The sequence below is a fragment of the Adelges cooleyi genome, unplaced genomic scaffold (genome assembly GCF_023614345.1).
Source record: "Adelges cooleyi isolate 19-005CV unplaced genomic scaffold, UGA_ACOO_1.1 ACOO_flye_CR_arks_rails_tigmint_CR_PRNA_23, whole genome shotgun sequence".
Lineage (NCBI taxonomy): Eukaryota > Metazoa > Arthropoda > Insecta > Hemiptera > Adelgidae > Adelges > Adelges cooleyi.
Genome location: NW_026095893.1, coordinates 8,011,757 through 8,030,173, shown reverse-complemented (window position 1 = coordinate 8,030,173; position 18,417 = coordinate 8,011,757). Strand labels below are relative to the sequence as shown.

Here is an 18,417-nt window from a genome sequence, read left to right as displayed (position 1 = left end):
AAAACAATTGCAATTATAAATGACCAAAGGTCACTTTTTATAATTGTTTTGTTGGAGTGTTATCGTTATTGTGTAATGATACAGATTGAATGTGTGGTGAAATTAGTACTGATGAAAATAGCTTTTATAAATATCAGTGCGAACGTTTCAATTTACTTATTCTGGTTCAAGTCCAAAAGTGAATAGGTACAGCTGATTAAAATAAAACAAAATATATTATAATTTAATCATTATTTATACAAAGCTAACATTTTGTCAAAATAATAATAAAACAATAATGATTTTGCGTCAACTTTATTCTAAAGCCGGAAAATAAATATTATTCTATATAAATGCAAATCGATTTGTGTTCATACATATTATATTGTTCGTTTGAATTTTCAATAACGAAGAACACTTTTATTGTAAAAAATATACATACATATTGAATATCTATATAAACGGCGTGTATAAAAATATGTAAAATACTCAACAACGAAAAATGTACTATATATTTGATGGTCTCTCAACAAAGTCTTATTGATTCTTTTTTTCAATCGACGCTTTTCGTTTACAACACAGGCCGAACGTTAAAACCAATATCTTTTTGGTCGTGTACACGGTTAACACGACAACGGACAAAACGAATAATACAACGTCTAGTAATAAAAACTGAAACCAATTAAGCTCGTTAGCTGCCGTCTTGAGATGTGCTGCTCCTTTGTGCCTGATCACGTACTCAATCCAATAGATAGCAGTCTCCAAAGGAGTCAATGGCTGGTCCCTGAATATGGCTGACACCCTTTTGGCGTTTTCCGCAAACCTGTAAACAATAACCATCGGGGCCACGAATCCGTCAGTTCATACGCTACCGGTTCAAGTATTATTTAAATAAAAGTTGTCGGCACTCACCTAGGATCGTTCAGCAGTCTGTGCAAGGCACTACCGATAGCCTGGTCGGTCAGTTCGAAGAATGGTACCTGTATGGCGATTCCTCTGTATTGAGCTCGCAGCGAATTTCCAATTTGGTCACCGAACACGGGGATAGCTAACATAGGGACACCGTGGTAAATTGACTCAATAGTGCTGTGCACTCCCCCGTGCGTTATAAACAACCGGCAGTTTGGGTGACCTATGAAAGACTAAATATATCAAAATTGTAACCGCCAGTATTTACTGTTGCACATATTTAACAAACCTAGTATATCGTTCTGAGGAAACCATTTGCGAATGATGACATTTTTGGGTAACTGAGGCAAGTCGTCGGCTTCCCATTTCCACAACACGGTTTGTTCGATTTTCGACAGTTCCGAAAGCAACATCGAAACCGTCTCTTTGGGCATCTTCGATGACTGCACAATGGAGCCCAAACTGAAGTACACCACGCCCCGTTCAGATGTGTCTAGTATCTTTTTCAAGTCCTGTTTAGACAGACGAACCGAACAATATAAAACCATCATTTAGATTTATTTTTTCAAATAATATAGCGTATAAAATACTTAATTACTTGTGGCAGTTCCTTTGCAGGTTTGCAATGCATGCCAGCCACGTTTATATAGCTAGGCACCAATGGTACAGGTGAACCTATGATCGGATGGCTGTTTATGAGGGTCAATGAGATGTTTTGAAGCATAGTGGCTAGGTCTGGTCGGTTCTCGTGTCCTGGGTATATAAAGTACTTGTTCATCACGGCATTTTGCTTGTATAAGTAAATAACCCTGTTGACCGTTGTATATGCCAGAACCGAAAGTGTGTTGGTCGTCCTTTGGATAAACGTCATGTTAGATCCAAAAAAACTAGTCACGTCAGTAATGTACGCCGGATGTAAAGGATTGCTATGCCATTGAGACACTCTGGCGTTTGTAGAAAATGGAAGCAATTGGACCACCGGAGCGTTGTACTTATGACCAATCGAGACGAAGGATTCGTGGAAAAAGTTTTCAAATATGACTAAATCGAATGAGGATCGGTCGTTGGTGATAAAATCTTTAACTGAAGACTTGTTCAACGTTAGTTCGCTAATATACGGGCCGAACCAACATATTTGTACGGCCGCTGGTATGTAGTTGATTATTTTTGCAACTTCCAACATGTTACCGTCTGCAAAAACATATACATTTCGATACAAAGCCACAATGACTATTTAAAATATGGTTATGTATTTAAATAAAGCATTTCTAATTACAAATGGAATGTAGGTGAATGAAAATGGTGTTAGCTATTGTTCCAAAAACTTTTGCTTTGCACTTAGCACTAAGGATTTATGCCTCGAAAGCTACATTAAATGGATTCCTCATTGGAACTAAGTACACTATGTTGTGCACAGTATATGTCGTTGGAGCACATTACCTAACCTGACGTCTATACTCATGTTATAACTTATAAAATATAATCAAGGCTACTAATAAGAAGGTAAATGATATTATTTTACATAATTTGTATCATTAACATAAAAATAAATATATTTTCCGAAACATAACACGATATCTAGTCTGATACACAAATGATCAAAACCAATATGTTATGTAATTTACTTTGATCCACTAAAAAAATAAATTATTGCCATACGACATTACAGTTAAAACAGTTTATATACTTTGGTCCAAGTGAATTACTCATTTCGTTGTAATAGATAATTTGATATTTATCAACTATTATCATCTATAAAAAAACCTTTCACAAAAATAATACTATAAATGAGACCTTTTAATTTAATTTAATGAAATTCTATTTACTAAACATTATACATCAACAAAATCATCGTTTAAAGAATTATTTAGCTAATTTCAATTTTATATTAATGATGAGACAATTAGTTAATTACTTTATATTTTATAAACATTGTAAACAGTCGTTTGACGTTTCTTCACATAATAATATATGAGTATATTAATGTGGTCTAAACATGTTTTTTAAGTTTTGCTCTTACTCCCCTTAATATTGTTCTTTATAGTAGAAAAATAAGTTTAAACATTTTAAAATATATATTTTTGTCTTATCCCAAGCCAATATTTTACAATAAATATATAAACATATTATAGCTTATTTGGTTTTCATAGAGTGGAATAGACTGCTTTAATTCTTACTCTGTCTAGACAGTTTCCTGCTTAGGGAAGGTGCCCGAAGTGACGGAGTATCCAACAAGTGACGTGAGCGCTAATTATTTAATATTTTAATATATTTTTTACCTTTTTTAGAGATAACTTTTGAATTTTGGAGAAGTATATTTACTAGGTTAGTTTTTTTGATCAGCCTTCTGAAAATATTTTTTTTTATAATTCAAATAGTAAATAATTGGTCTAGAATAGGCCAAAAATATTTAAAACATTTTTTTTCTTACGTAATACTATAAAGAAAAATTAAGGGGAGTTAAGAGCAAAACTATCAAATACCCATTTTTGTGACCACCCTAATATATGATATATAAATAAAAAATAAACGAAAATTGATGTATGAATTATTGATTGAGTATATATCATAGTGTATACTATAATCAGTGGTATTATTTTATTTGGCTATTAGGAGATAAACCAATGTTGTAAATTGCTTTGATTTCGTCTAGAAACTTGGGGAGGGGATCAGCGATTGGAAGAGACGTTGCTTGACGAGTACTAAAACGTATATTGATATTGCCTACAACTGATAAGTATGGACGGTGCTATGATACGGAATAAGAAACGTGGTATTCTATGGGATTTGAATAGCAAGGTCATTATTTCTTCAATTATGTTCCTTGTTGAAATCGGATCTACTTTTAGGTACGTTTTTTAAATATATTTTGTTTCCTTTGTAGTTTGCAATATGATCTTTGTTTTTTAGAGGAAACATTTAGCTAGTGAACCTAGTAATTTTCGACGAATGGTTAGCTCCACATTTAACATAGCGTGGTAAGTGGTTAATGAGAATAAAAGATGTTTGTATGAAAATACTCTTGACACTATGGAATACTGTTATAAATAGCTGTTGTACTTTCATGGTTTTTCAATTTTTACAAGTACACATAATAACGATAACATATTAAAAATCTCCAGGTTACTATCTGATAGTTGCAAAAAATATCTCGAAAGTGGAAGAGGACGCCTTAACTCATAGAGGTTTAGGAGTTTTACACAAATAAAATATGTATAAAAATTATATTTCTGTTCCCTAAAAAAAATTAAGGAACAAAATATTTTAAGACTATTATGACCTTTCAACTTTTCTCCCCAATAACCATGTGAGATTTAAAGGAACATTTACTCAGTCCAATTGAGGCCAAGTCGTCCTACAATAGTCAATATTGAATAAACGTGTAACATTATTTATAAACATGCCGGTGGACGTTTTGATTTTATTGTTTGTTTGGTATTATCTTCCAATACAGTATTGAACATAACTATGTCTTGCTCTATGCCTTCTTCAGAAAGCACAGGAAACTTATTTGATGCAGGGACTACTTATGACATTTGTTCGTAAACTTTGAAAGAAATAGGCGAAGATGGTGGTGACGTTTTTTCTGCGATATTTAATTTTATTATATGAACATGTTAAGAAGACAAATATTTAAGATATCATTGCCTACCTACATCTATCTAATAACTAGTTTCTTTAATGAAATATTTGTTAAATTTGAATAAAAACATTATTTTAAAATCCATTTATTGTTTTTAGTGTAAGTAAGGACTTGGGTAACCATTAGTTTATATCTAATAAATTAAATTTGATTAAAAAATAAATAACTATTTTTAACAACATGCAAATTCAGGGCAGAAGAAAACAATTTAGAGATCTTTTACAGTGCGTTATGTATCGTTATGTTTTTGTTTAGCACATAACATCAACAAGTCAATTTCTAGGATGTTTTATTTGTCCGTTAAGGAAATACCCTTTGCCGTTCTCCCTTAACACAAATTTCATTTTAAGCTAATTACCCTTAACACAAAAATTTAGTGCGTGAACAAGTTTAAAACGATTAATTAACTAAAACATTAACGATTAATCATACCTGCAATGGGTTTCGAATCTTTTCCGTACACATGCTCTTCCACCTGGACATGACGATACGGATATTCGGCTTTGTCCAGTGGCAACGGCGATACCAAAGTCAAATTGTGACCTCTACTGACAAGCGTTTGGAGCAGCGGCTTGAAACCGTTGAAATGGCTTTTGGATTCGGTGGGCAGAAAAACCAAGATGTTGGACGGCTTGGCGGACAATCCAAAGTCGCCACTCGACCGTGACACGCATAACGCCTGTAGAAAAAATATATTGAAAAACAATATTTACAAAAAAAATGAATTAAAATCGATTGAATCGAAATGTATGTATTCTCCACTTACGAGTATCAAAGCGTAGTATAAACACAGCTCAACATATTTGAAAACGCGCAGCATTGCCCGGCCAGCAATAGCTGTACTATAGTAGACCACCACACGTCACGTCGTCGGTCGACTAAACTCGGTAGTAACATCATAATACGTATTATAATCAGTTATAATATGGACCGGACAGCAATAGCGTGTGGAGTGAATCAACGGGTTGGTTACGTAACAAAGTAAATAAATAAAATACACCTCGCAGCAGAAATGCCAACGAGCCATTGTTTGATATTAATAATGCAATCATCTCTATATTTATCTTACATAGCGAATGATAAGTACAAATGTTTTGTTGATGTTTGGCGGAAAATATTGAGCACCTATGATTATTAGAAAATACACGCATTCATAATTACTATTGAAATATTTGTAGCGTTTTAAAATGTGTATTTTTCGTGATATTTTTTTTATATTTTAACTAGTGTTAAAATATGATGTAATTGCTGCGTAGGAAATGGTACTAACGGTAGGTTTTATCAGGAAACCCAAGTCTATAATATATGCGTTATGATAAACCTCGATTTTCGTTACAGTAATAATTTTTATTTCATATTTCGGACCGATCAAACGTAGCATTAATAACTGTTTCCAAGAAACTATAACACAATAGAACATTTATATTAATGACTATCAATTTTACAGTTTATCAATGTGTATCAATATTAATTATGTAATGGTTTATAATATACGTTAGGATAAATATAAAGTAACATTTTATTGCTATAGAATAACATTTAACAGATTGATGCAAATTGTATTGTTAAATAATTAGTTTAACGTCGAACAGTATTCTGTATCAAAACTTTTGAGTTAATTTTTAATATTTTCAGATAAACTGTACTCGTAAAACGCTGTTTCAGCGGTTTTGGGATTTACCGTGATCTTGATTGTTTAGTAGAGAACCCGGTTAAGTTAGGTAGATGATTCGTCGATGACACTTACATGTTGTGCATAATACATATTGTTATATGTTGTGTAATTTGTAATTAGTGTAAATAATCAGTATTTAAAATAAAACATATATTATGGAAGTAATAAAAAAAAATTAATAGAATTTTACACTATATCCATGTTGTTATTTGCAATGAGGATTGTTTACAACGAAAAGTTTTTAATAGTTTATGTATGTTTTATACATATTTTAGTTACGTTTTGAAGAAAATGGAAACAATAACTTATTTAAAACTATAGGTTATACAGATTCTATACTTAGTCAAAAAGCATAAAAAAATGATTAGCCAAAAACCATAAGTCCATTTTAATTGCGTCAAGATCGAAGAACAATTATTTATAATATATTGTTTACATTTATAACTTAAGCTTTATTATAACATTAATATACTATAGTATATTAAAAATATGTAAAGCTAAAAATATATCAATTTAAGTATGACATAAACCTGCTTGACTCCTTTGAGTTAAATATTATTTAAAAAATATTTAATTATCTAATTTGTTTCTAGTGTTGTATAAGCTATCAATATGGTTTCAATATTTGTTTCCGCCACAGGAACGTTTCAGAAGCACATCGCGTCCATGTCATACTGGGTAGTTTTTTTTTAATGTTGATATATATATATTTAGTGTAAAAAAAAACATTATACATTTACCACATTACTACTAGGTCATTAAATGAGTCTAGATGTACGTTTTCCCACTGAAATGTGAACATACAGCGTAAAGGTTATACAATTTTCAAAAATAGTCAACTTCGAGCTGCTTTTTTGACCAAACCTTTGCACTTACATACAAATGTATAGGAAGCAGATTTATGTATACTTATTTGAGAACAACTTTTGTTAAGAAAGTTTTGTGGTAAGTATAGTATTTTTCAAGAATTTTGAAGATTTTGGTGGTGTTCAACCCCTCTAAAATAATTAGCAGTCGTAAACTATCCTATAGGATTCCTGTGCTACTAACCCACGTCATTCCGATTATCTCAAAACTTGCTTTTTTTAAATGAACTTTCTTAAGCATGTTATTTCTATGAAGTTATAATACTTATCAACAATCGCAATTTAATTTAAGTAAAAAATATAACCAGCGTAAGCACATGTGTTTCAACTGACGGTTGAGAACATATAATGTGTACAAGTACAATTTTAGGTAACATTTTTTGATGCTGATTAAATTAATAATCATAATCAACAGTATATACATTTGATGGTTATCATCAAATTAATAATAGTGGCTTTTTGTTAAAAATGGATGTATTTTTAAGCATGTATCAAATTTGTATGTATAGTAGAAATATGTACGTGTATTTGTATGTATAGTAAAAATAGATAAACATAAGATTGTCACGTTAAGACTTGAATTCAGTGTAATTATTTTTTTCATTTGGTATAATTCGGAAAAAGTCAAACAAATATTTATATTACTGTGTACTGGTCGAATATCTATAAGTCAAACATCCAAGTTTCTTTTTCGCTGTTGTGCAAAAACTTAATGATATTTAAGTTAAAAGAACTATCATAACTAAACTTAATAAACGTATTATAAAAGATCCTTAACGAGTCGTTACATTCGCAGAGTGTAGTGTTATCAATATTTGTGCTAAGTTGATCAGACATGTTTATATAGATGCGTTTGTCAAATACTCCGAAGCGTTTTAGTAGTTGTTCAAGTTTGAACGAGATCGTTTTGGTGAATATCTGAAATGTAGGCTGATCCATACTATTAGCCAATGTCAAGTGATGGATCACTTCCGCGTAAAACGTATCGTCGTTCAAGTCGAGGACGTTCAAGAAATCCTTCAATACTTGTATAGGGGTATTCATAAACCAATCTGCTGTTATGTTTTCATTTGTTTCCCTATCCTGCCACCTTAACACTATGTATACCATAAAATGTTTTAAAACATGATAGAGCAAAGTAATGGAAACGACGTCCTTAGCCACCAAATAGTAATTGACAATCGCAAACGGATCTGAAATCCATACGTTTTGTACATTTGTGTGTACTTTGTTCAACGCTTTTTCGATTTCGTACCAGTCGATGCTATTTAATTGAGGAGAATATTGAAAAAAATAACCATCGAACTGCCTTCTATCCCAAAAGAAGTCGTATACACGTACTCCCCTTTCATATTTGAACAGCGGGACTAAATCTTCAGTCGAACCAGTCACGAGTCCGAAAATCTCCATCAGCTTAAAGGACACTTTCAAACTATTAACAATTTTATTCATGTTTTTTCCGAGACCATATACTATATTTTTGTTGGATTTAGTTCGACTTAAATAATTGTTATCAGTGCACTGGGCCACGAAATTGTTGACTGTAGAGTTAATTTCACTGTGATTACAAAGGTTTTTCAATCGTATTTGACAGTTGCCAACATCACTCAACATTATCGAAACGTTCCATAGCCAGTTGGCAGCGACGCGTTTGGCCATAAACACAACAGACAACATTCTATTCACACACTTTTTGTAGGCATACACGAAGTTTTGGATGTAACTGGAAAGCTTAATTGTCTGCAGATCTATTAGATATTGCTGGTCAAGAGGTATGTAGTCTATGATATCGTTAACCACTTGTGTTGTATAACCACTCTCGTTTCTTAAGTCTACCGGATTTTTCTTAATTATCTCCGAAATGGGAACTTCGTCATTTTTGTCTATGACTATTAATTTGACTTCTTCGCTAAATTTAACTTTTTTTTCTATCGGTCTTTTTTTTATCGGTCTTTTTTTTATTTCAACGCTTGCTGAGCTATAACTGTCGTCCGTTGATTCCTCGTAAATCAATAATGACTTTAAATTCAACAAGATGTTTTGCACGGCATAACCGTAAGTGCATTTTAGCGATGTCATTTTCCTTTCGAATTTTGTATTCAGCTGCTCAACATCTTCTGGATTTTGTATACCGTCAATAATAATGGACTTGATCTGTTCTAGTTCATTTTGAGTGAATTGAATTTTATCTAATTCCCATGTACGAATAACATTCAATAAACCAACGAAGACTTGGATATCTTTCTGAAATAAAATTAGAAACGTTTTTTTTTTTTAAACAAGTTGAACCGCTATAAAAATTTTAATTAGTTCACTTTTATAATAAAAGTTTAATTAGTTAGCATTCAGTATTTATTAGTAATTTAAAAATGTTATATGCTGCAGAAACAATTTTAAAAGTTATCTATAATCAATTTTAGTCATTTTACACAAAACATAGTACGCATAGTAGTAACAAGTGCTGGCACAAATAAATAAAAGGAAAACACTCAACAGCAAATATATAACCGAATGTATTTACTTTAAGCGATAACAACAAACCATTGCCAAATCATTGCATATAACTTTTTCAAAACTGTAGGAATTTTAAATGAAACCAATACAATATTGCAATTTGCAAAAACATTTTTTCAATAAAAATATTTTAGAAACTATTTTATCAGGGTCAAAAGGTATAAGGTAGGTTCACACACGAGTAGAATGCCAAATTGTTCTATTTTTGATAATGATTCTTATAACCTTACCCACTCCCGAGATTCATAAAACAAAATGTCCAGGGAACCGTAACGTTCCGGTTAAATTTAATTTTTATAATAGAGCAAACAAATACGAATAAGTTGAAAGTGGAATAAGTTTAAGGAGTGAAGGACATAAAGTCATTAATAAGTTTGTAAATAAAAGAGGTATCGGCAAATTTCCTACGAGTCGTAAGAAAACTTCATTGGAGGATTTTTTGAATATCCCTAATTGAAAAATTATTATCTACGCCAAAATACATACTATACCTACGTAGCGGAATTTTTTTTTTTTAACTCAAAAGTCGCAACTAGAAATATGTTTTACTCTATAAACTAAAAATAATAGAGGATTTGTACCTTATCATCTTCGCTATAAGTAGCATTTATTGAATTTAACCATCCACTCAGAAGGGAAACAAAACAAATAAATACGTAAAAATATTGTAAGCCTCTCATTATTTTTCCGTTTAGACTAGGTGCTATTCAGCATATCCACAAAAAATATTTTAAAGTGTAATTATTAGTTTTTTTTTTTCTAAAGGCCTCCACAAACTATGTACACAGTTGTGCAAAAGCTACGTATAAACTGTTGTAATAAACTAAGAAATACAACTAAATATTAGTAGGAATATGTATAAGAGAAGGAGTATTTGAACTTGACGGGATTTAACAGCAGACACATGTTATTTTTTTTAAATCCATACACTTTCAAAGTACACTAGGTACTTGTGTTTAGTTCACCTTTAGATTTAAGCTATATATTTAGTGTATAAAACACTTGCCATTTTTCCTTTAAAAAATGTTGATGTTTTCACTGAGGTGCTGATATTGTATTGATCTGACAAAAGATATAGTTCATAAGGCACTTTATAAGGTCAAAAGTTTAAAAAGTTGACTCATTCTCTTTAAAAATGACGAAAACGCTCTAAACAATTTTTCGTTATTTTAAATACGGCTCATTATAATACTAAACCAGAAAGCATTATAAACGCTTTTCCTCGAAAGAGATATTCATGTTTCTTTATTTCCCTTATTTATTTGTAAATTTCGGAAATAAGATATAAATATTCGTTTTTTCCATTTCAATCTACATAGACATTGAATATTTTTATTATAATGATTCATATTGATGTTTATTACTTTTTACATGTAAAAAGTAATTCGAAGGAAAAGTTTATACAGTTAGATAGAAAATAATAGATTTATAAACCATAACACGGATGTTTCAAGTATACCAATTAAATTGTTTACTTTCTTAAAAAGGAAGCAACGTTTTGAATTTTGGATCTCTAGATCAAAAAGCTAAAAAAATAAATAGGTATTAGTTTTACAATGATACTTTTTACTCTTTTAAATTAACTTCGAAAGTCCTACTGCCCAAATATATTTAAGAGCTAACAAAAACATAAAACAACCGTGATCATAATTTGTATTATTTATTCAGAGTAGATCACCTAATAACCCATACAAATAGTTAAATATTAACATTAAACAAATACATTATTTTAACTTTTGGCAAGGAGAACGAAAGCAGTCTTTTTTGACGTTTTAGACCAAAAAGTCAGAAATCATTTGACTATTGAGGATTGTCGGATTTAAATTCTGTAAAGGTATACAAGTTCTTTGGCTACTTGACTAGTACTAGTTAATGTTGGAAACGGATTATTCATTTTTTGTAAAAATATTTCGTTTTAAAATTGAAACACGTTCAAATTTAATTTATTTTATTACAAAAATTGCATTTTTAAATGAAAATCTGTTTCCAACATAATCCAGTAAACAAGCCAAACAAATTATTATATTTTTACAGAATTTAAATTGAACTAGCCAGTCTCACAATTGTGCTATAACGAAAGCATTTTTTACCACCACAATGACATTTACTCATAAAAAAACTAACTGTATTGCCCGGTTTCACAATAGAATTATGTTTGTTTTTCAATTATAATGTATTAATATTAAAATTTTCAAAGGAAATCATGGTTCGGGGGTGGCAAAATTTGTTAAGACTAATTTTTACTTGTATGCAATAAAAACCCTTCTTCCACTTATTTCAAATCCGAATAGAACTCAAAAAATGTGACAGACACTTGATAATTTATCGGGGAGTTTTCTTTATGATCCCCCGAGATGGGAGCAGGATTTCTAGCTAAATGTTTCCACCTACCATCATTCGGATGAACTACTAAAATTTGATTTCCTTTTTGGCATTATGCGAAGAAACTACTGTACGATTGAATAAATCCTACTCAACGATGGAGAAAAATATTAACGAAAAAAAATAATAACAACTAAATGTTTCTTACGCTTATAACACATAACAATAACGTTTACAACGCGTTTTTTTTTTTGTCTATTTAACAAATTAATAATAGTTTAAGAAATACATACAAATTTGTCACGTTAGGTAAGTGCGTTTATGTAAGTTTCTACTTTCTTGCACTAATAATAAAAAATAAATGAAAAGAAATTAAGGTTAAAACTTTGAGGTATAATGAACAAGTGTGCATTCGAGACAATATAGCGTCTAGGGACATGAAGCCGAACGACTCTGTTATGACGTCTGTACGACCGTTTATGAGGCGCGAAAATGTATAACATAGATATCACGGTTATAGGCGTAGTGTGTAGATCATCTTCGACGAACGGATTATTCAATTCGCGGTTTGGTTCAACATTTTATACTGTTTTTAAAAAAAAAATGTCCTCAGTTTACACTTGCCTATGATTTCAAAAATTATCTACTAAATACAATGTACGTAAATCGCGTCAGTAGTTTTGAAGTAGATATCAAATTCTCGACTTGGTGTTATTTTTTAAAATTGTTTTTTCCTATTAATATTTCTCGGTACTATTGAAATGTAATTTAAAAAAATACGTAAATAATGACCAAGTCTCATATTTGACAAACGACAGTATTCAATTTATTTACCACGGTGGATAATTGAAACGTTTTAGGCATACGCGTATAATATTCTATTAAGCATAAAAGTAAAACAAAATTTCAATACATATGTTTACTGAAGTAGATATATTTTGTTGTATAAATAACAAAACCGATAAGTACATACCTACATCAATAACCTATAAAGCTGGCACATATTATTACTGTTGTTAAAGAAACGCGTTCGTAGAATTTGTTTATTTTTTAAGACACTAGGTTTGGATCGAATTACAGTATTTTTTTAAACATGAATAGGAATAATTTTTTTTTGGACCTGGAAAAAAATTGTTCTTTTTTTTACATTTTTATTATACTTGTTAATCGACAGTTGCCTGTATTGTAACAACTTATTGTATTTTGTTATTTCAAATTAATACTTTTCTATACTTAAAGTAATATTTTTTTAGTAAAAATTTAATTTAAGTGAATATATTTTTATATTTTTTAATAATACGATAGAGTTTCAGAGTTAACTGGTAGTTTTTATTATATATAGCTATTATAGCTTTAAATGACTTAAAATGTTATTAGTAAAAAACTTGGTTTTGTTTCAAAAATGATTTTAATTAAAATGTTTAGCAAATATATTATGGGAATATTATATATTACATAAATTATATATATAATACAAGTAACAATTTTCTTTTTTTTATTGCATAGTGTATAATTATTATTTATTATTATCTTGATACATATCATTTCATAAATTATAGGATATGTTAATTTGTTTAACTGTTACTTTTTCTTTGAAACTGGACATTATGTTCTTAAGATTTAATAATAGGTAACTTAATATTGTGATAAGTTTTAAAAAAAATACAATAATACTTTTTGAAAAACAACTTTGATTTAATGATTTATTTTGTATAATATACGCAGTTTTTGTTTACTAAAATCAGTCAAGCAAATTTGACTAAACAATTTCCAACTTCAAAAGAGATATCCAATATCAAAATTGTCGTTTGTAAAATTCCAATGAAATAATAATAAAACAAAAAATATTGAATTTACGTATGTTACTATTGTTACTATTATGTTATGATTGCCTATGAATCCAACAACCATACTTCGTTTTCGCTCATTAAAAACCAATTAACAATATTCAAGTTTGAAGGATTAATATAAACAAATGTTTCAAGTACTTGATTAAAGAAATAGCGACACTCGGTACTATCCGCATATGGAATATTTTTAACCACGGTCTTGGACACACCTATGTAGATAAATTTGTGGAACACTCCAAAGCTTCTTAAATATTTTTCCAATTCGAGCGCGACTTTTGTAGTGATAATTTGAAATTTGGCGTGGTCTTTAAGCTTAGCATCGTTCATATATTCAAGTACTTCCGAGTAAAACGAATCTTCATTTAAGCCGGCGATTTCAAAAAAAGTCTTAAACGCGAGTGTAGGACATTTCATGAACCAGTCCAATGTATCGTCGGTTGGTTTTGTCAAAGAAAGCGTAACCAGTCTAAGAATTTTGGCCCATATCGTCCACGGACGGATCTCTAAGTAGGTGATAAAATGGATGAACAGGTGGTAGAGCATATTAATGAAAACCACGTCTTTTGTCATTGAAATGTATTTCTTTATTAAAAACGGATCGTTTAACCATGTGTCTTGCACTTGTTTGTGGGCGTCGCTCAAAGCCCTCTCGACTTTTTGCCAATCAATGAGATTCTTTTGCAACCACGGCATAGTATTAACGTCTAACGGTATTCTATTCCAAATACAACCGTATACAACCAATTTCTCTTGGTATTTGAACAATCTGGTCCAATCGGGATCCGGAGTAATCTCAGCCAGTCTCAAGTACTCCAACAGCACGGCCGACCGATTTAAACTTTCAAGCATGCTTTTTAAATCGTTTTCAAAACCATGTACTTTGGTCGGTGGAGCACGTTCCAAGTACTTTTTCGCAGTGCACTGAGTCACAAAGTCATCAATCGCAGTTTGGATATCGTCGCGGATCCATAAAGTTTCAAATTTCAATTGGAACCAGTTGATAGCGCTCAACACAATGGAAACGTTCCACAGCCAATTGGCAGCAACGCGTTTGGCCATATGTAAAACCGACAGCATGCGATTCACCACCATCATGTAGTCCTCAACATACATATGGTAGTTGCTCAGTGGCAGATTCGGACTCCTGTACCGTTTATTTTTCGACAAATCTATTACATACTCCTGGCCAAGAAGTTGGTTTTGCACGATGTTGTTTGCGTTTTGTGCCCTGAACCCCATATCGTTCCTCAGGTCTACCGATTTTTTCTTAATTATCTCCGATATCTGTAAAGTGTTCTCTTTGTCTATAGCTAACAATTTGACCTCGTCGTTGAACCTAACTTTTTTTTTTTTTGACGGTTCAACCTTCTTATCGCTACCGCTTTGATTAACTACATGAACTTCACTGCTTTGTGCTTTTTGATTTGATTGTGACTGCATTGATTTATCGTACATAGACAACCGTTTCAAATTTAATAACATGTTTTGCACCGCATAACCGTAAGTGCATTTCAACGCTGTAAATGTCCTTTCATACTTGTTGTTTAACTCGACGTCTCCTGGATTTTGTACACCGTTGATTATGATCCCCTCGATTTGGTCGAGTTCGTTTTGATCAAATTCTGTTTGCGCTTGATCCCATGTGGGTATGTCGTCCAGTAAGTCGACGAAGATTTTAATATCATTCTGAAACAAAGTAATTAGGTATGAATATTCCAATGTATTTTACTTTACACGACATACGTTGTTTACAATTTTTTACTTTGGCTATGAATATGGTCAACCATGTAAGACATTGTAAATTAATTTTGAAGTAATACAAATTAGCGAAAAAAACAATGCAACACTCGCCGCACAACACAGAACGCTTTACTCTGCTATCGATTACGGTCTAACGGTAAACCCATATTTAGTATTTACTATCAATTACTATACTGTGTTTTTAAGTATTATTATAATATATTATATTATGGGTCATTCCTTGCCTAAGTAGCCAGATAGTACACCTACAAATTAAACACTCACTTATGTGTACAAAGCTTACGGCTAAAAGTATGAATTTTTCCAAATTTTTAAAAAATACCTTTCAAAATATCCGTTTTATTAAAAAAATGAATCAATCAATTTTAAGAAAAATATTTAAAAAAATATTTGCCTCATAAAACAGCCTAAAGAGAAGGTTTATAGGAATGTTGTTAGAATTTTTTTCTAATTTTAGCTGTACAGGGTGACCACGAAAACACTTTACATTTTCAAAAAGAGAAAATTACATTAATTATTTAAAAAAAATTTTTTTTAACTTATGTAACATGTTTTTTGTTGTATGCCATTTATTTTACGGCAATTTTTGAAGAAAAAAATGTATTTTACTTAATATTATGTTTGTGGGTGTAAGCCGTTTACTTCAAGTAGCAAAAATTAGGTCAGGAAGGTAATGTCCGTCTTCCATAAGGCAATTTTCAACTCTTTCGAGGAAGTTCTTCCACACTCGTTCTAGTGTCTCCCTCGTGATTTGTGCCACCTCTGTACGAATTGCCGCTTTCAAATCATCCAAATTACGGGGTTTGTGTTCAAATGGCGTACACTCGTGGCTTACACCCACAAACATAATATTACATAATATCAAGTTAAATCATTTTTTTTCCTCGAAAATTGCCATAAAATAAATGGCACACACCCACAAACATGTTACATAAGTTAAAAAAAATTTTTTGAATAATTAATATTATTTTGCCTTTTTGAAAATGTAAAGTGTTTTCGTGGTCACCCTGTATATACTAAACCAAAGAAACTCGGGGTTTGTGTTGATGATGCTATTAATCTTTACTTTTTTTTTTTTAGTTTTTCTCATATTTTCGATAAATTAAATAATTATGTGTAAATATCAGATAATTTTCATCTTTTTTTTAAGAATTTTCAACACTTTATTGTTTTCTACGCGTTTTTATGGAGAACCCAGCTGACAATTGTTTATAACATTTTCTCAGCTTTCTCAAAAAATTATTAGAAAAATTCACAAATATTGGCAAAATGAAAGATCATTTTTGGAGAAATTTAATTTAAAGACATTATTTTTATTGTAAGAGCCGAGCAGGGAAGTTTTAAAAAAATTCGGGGGGGGGGGAGCTTAAAAGTTCGTTCGTATTTGGTGTTTTGACCCATGTATATATTATATATTATATATAATACTATACTAAATTGTTCCATATTCTATATATTTAATAAACTATATTGACATCTTCTCTAGCTCATTTAACAATAAAATATTATACCTTTGGTTTTTTTTAAATGTATGTACTGTGTACGAGAAGGCTATTACGTAAATGCCTTAGGTAGGTACCTATTGTTATTTATTAATCGATTTTTAAAAAATATAGGCATTGACACATGTGTACTACTTACGTCATCGATACAATTATTTTTTTTTTTACGCTTTTACGTCCGTTATTCCCACCGATCGAAGCTTAGATGTTATCGATATAATTATAATGTAAAATAAGTATAATCATCATCATACACACAGCTTAGATCTTGAAAGCCCAATGTTGCTATCATGAGACGGTCACTTCTTTTAATAGATCAGTATAATAATTAATAACATTATTAAACTGACCGATACTGTAATGTACCTGAACCCTGTGTTCTTGAAACGCCCGTTTACACTTTAAAACTAACATATTAGTGTGTCTAAATTGTGAGAATTTAAATAATCTTTAATATGTACACAATGTAATGTGTTACTCCCGGGTTAGGTTAGGTTTTGTTAAATCAATTTTTTAAAAATTCATCACCAATTGGCGGCACACAACAATACTGCAACGGCGCGGCGATGTCAGATTTGTTCAAAAATGATTTCCTGCATAAGCAAGCAACTTACATAATATTGTTTATCTACTAAAATGTTTCTAGTTAACAATCTACTTTAACTCAAGTAAAAATAAGTAAATTGTGTTTTAAAATATACTTAATTGGGATATTAATTATTACCCAAAAAGAGCCTTTGTTCACATTTTACCGAGGATGAGTTTTTGTTATTCTATTAAACATCAAAGACCTTTCAACTTAACGAGACAATATTTTTTATTATATATTAAATGCTAACTATAAATATAAATAAAATGTTATCTTTGTCTGAATATTCTAATTTTTCATTTACTATTGTTCTATTAGGTATGCTATTTTGATCATTATAAACAGTGTACCCCTTTTATAAATATTATGTTTTTATTTTAGGTAGGTATACGAATCCTATATATGATATCTACTATCCCAAATATGGAATGCACTCTACGAATAATACTAAACATCTAGGTACCTTATCATCTTCACTATAAGCTGCATTTATTACCACAATGATTTTACTTAAAAAGAAAACACAAAAAACAAAAATGTAGTAATACTGTAAGTGATACATTTTTACTGTAGATTTTGAATACAATACTAAATTTTTGCGAGGAAAATTTACCTCTTTAAATAATACTACCTACAGGAATTAAAAAAAAACTATGTATACAGCTGTACACAGCAAACCACGCCACTATGCATTACGTATAAATCCTAAAACAAACGATTGGTAGAGTTTTTAGGTAGTATCTTATGGTACACCAAATATTTTTAAAGATCATACGAAATATTACCTATTACCTCTTCAGTGCCCAT

At 30.7% G+C, this 18,417-nt stretch overlaps 3 protein-coding genes across 3 annotated transcripts; all 3 read right to left on the bottom strand.

Moving 5' to 3' along the window:
- Positions 1 to 278: 278 nt before the first annotated feature.
- On the bottom strand, positions 279 to 5,438 carry LOC126835305 (UDP-glycosyltransferase UGT5-like). The gene is made up of 6 exons (XM_050567800.1): positions 5,298 to 5,438; positions 4,964 to 5,210; positions 1,487 to 2,079; positions 1,178 to 1,400; positions 892 to 1,111; positions 279 to 802 (listed from the first exon to the last, which is right to left on the bottom strand). The coding sequence occupies exons 1-6, from the start codon at positions 5,349 to 5,351 to the stop codon at positions 517 to 519; spliced, it is 1,623 nt and encodes a 540-aa protein (XP_050423757.1). The 5' UTR covers positions 5,352 to 5,438; the 3' UTR covers positions 279 to 516.
- Positions 5,439 to 6,741: 1,303 nt separating this feature from the next.
- On the bottom strand, positions 6,742 to 10,374 carry LOC126835304 (uncharacterized). Its single transcript, XM_050567799.1, has 2 exons — positions 10,168 to 10,374; positions 6,742 to 9,316 (listed from the first exon to the last, which is right to left on the bottom strand). The coding sequence occupies exons 1-2, from the start codon at positions 10,264 to 10,266 to the stop codon at positions 7,736 to 7,738; spliced, it is 1,680 nt and encodes a 559-aa protein (XP_050423756.1). The 5' UTR covers positions 10,267 to 10,374; the 3' UTR covers positions 6,742 to 7,735.
- Positions 10,375 to 13,534: 3,160 nt separating this feature from the next.
- LOC126835302 (uncharacterized) lies at positions 13,535 to 18,191 on the bottom strand. The gene is made up of 2 exons (XM_050567798.1): positions 18,074 to 18,191; positions 13,535 to 15,444 (listed from the first exon to the last, which is right to left on the bottom strand). The coding sequence occupies exons 1-2, from the start codon at positions 18,170 to 18,172 to the stop codon at positions 13,801 to 13,803; spliced, it is 1,743 nt and encodes a 580-aa protein (XP_050423755.1). The 5' UTR covers positions 18,173 to 18,191; the 3' UTR covers positions 13,535 to 13,800.
- Positions 18,192 to 18,417: the final 226 nt, after the last annotated feature.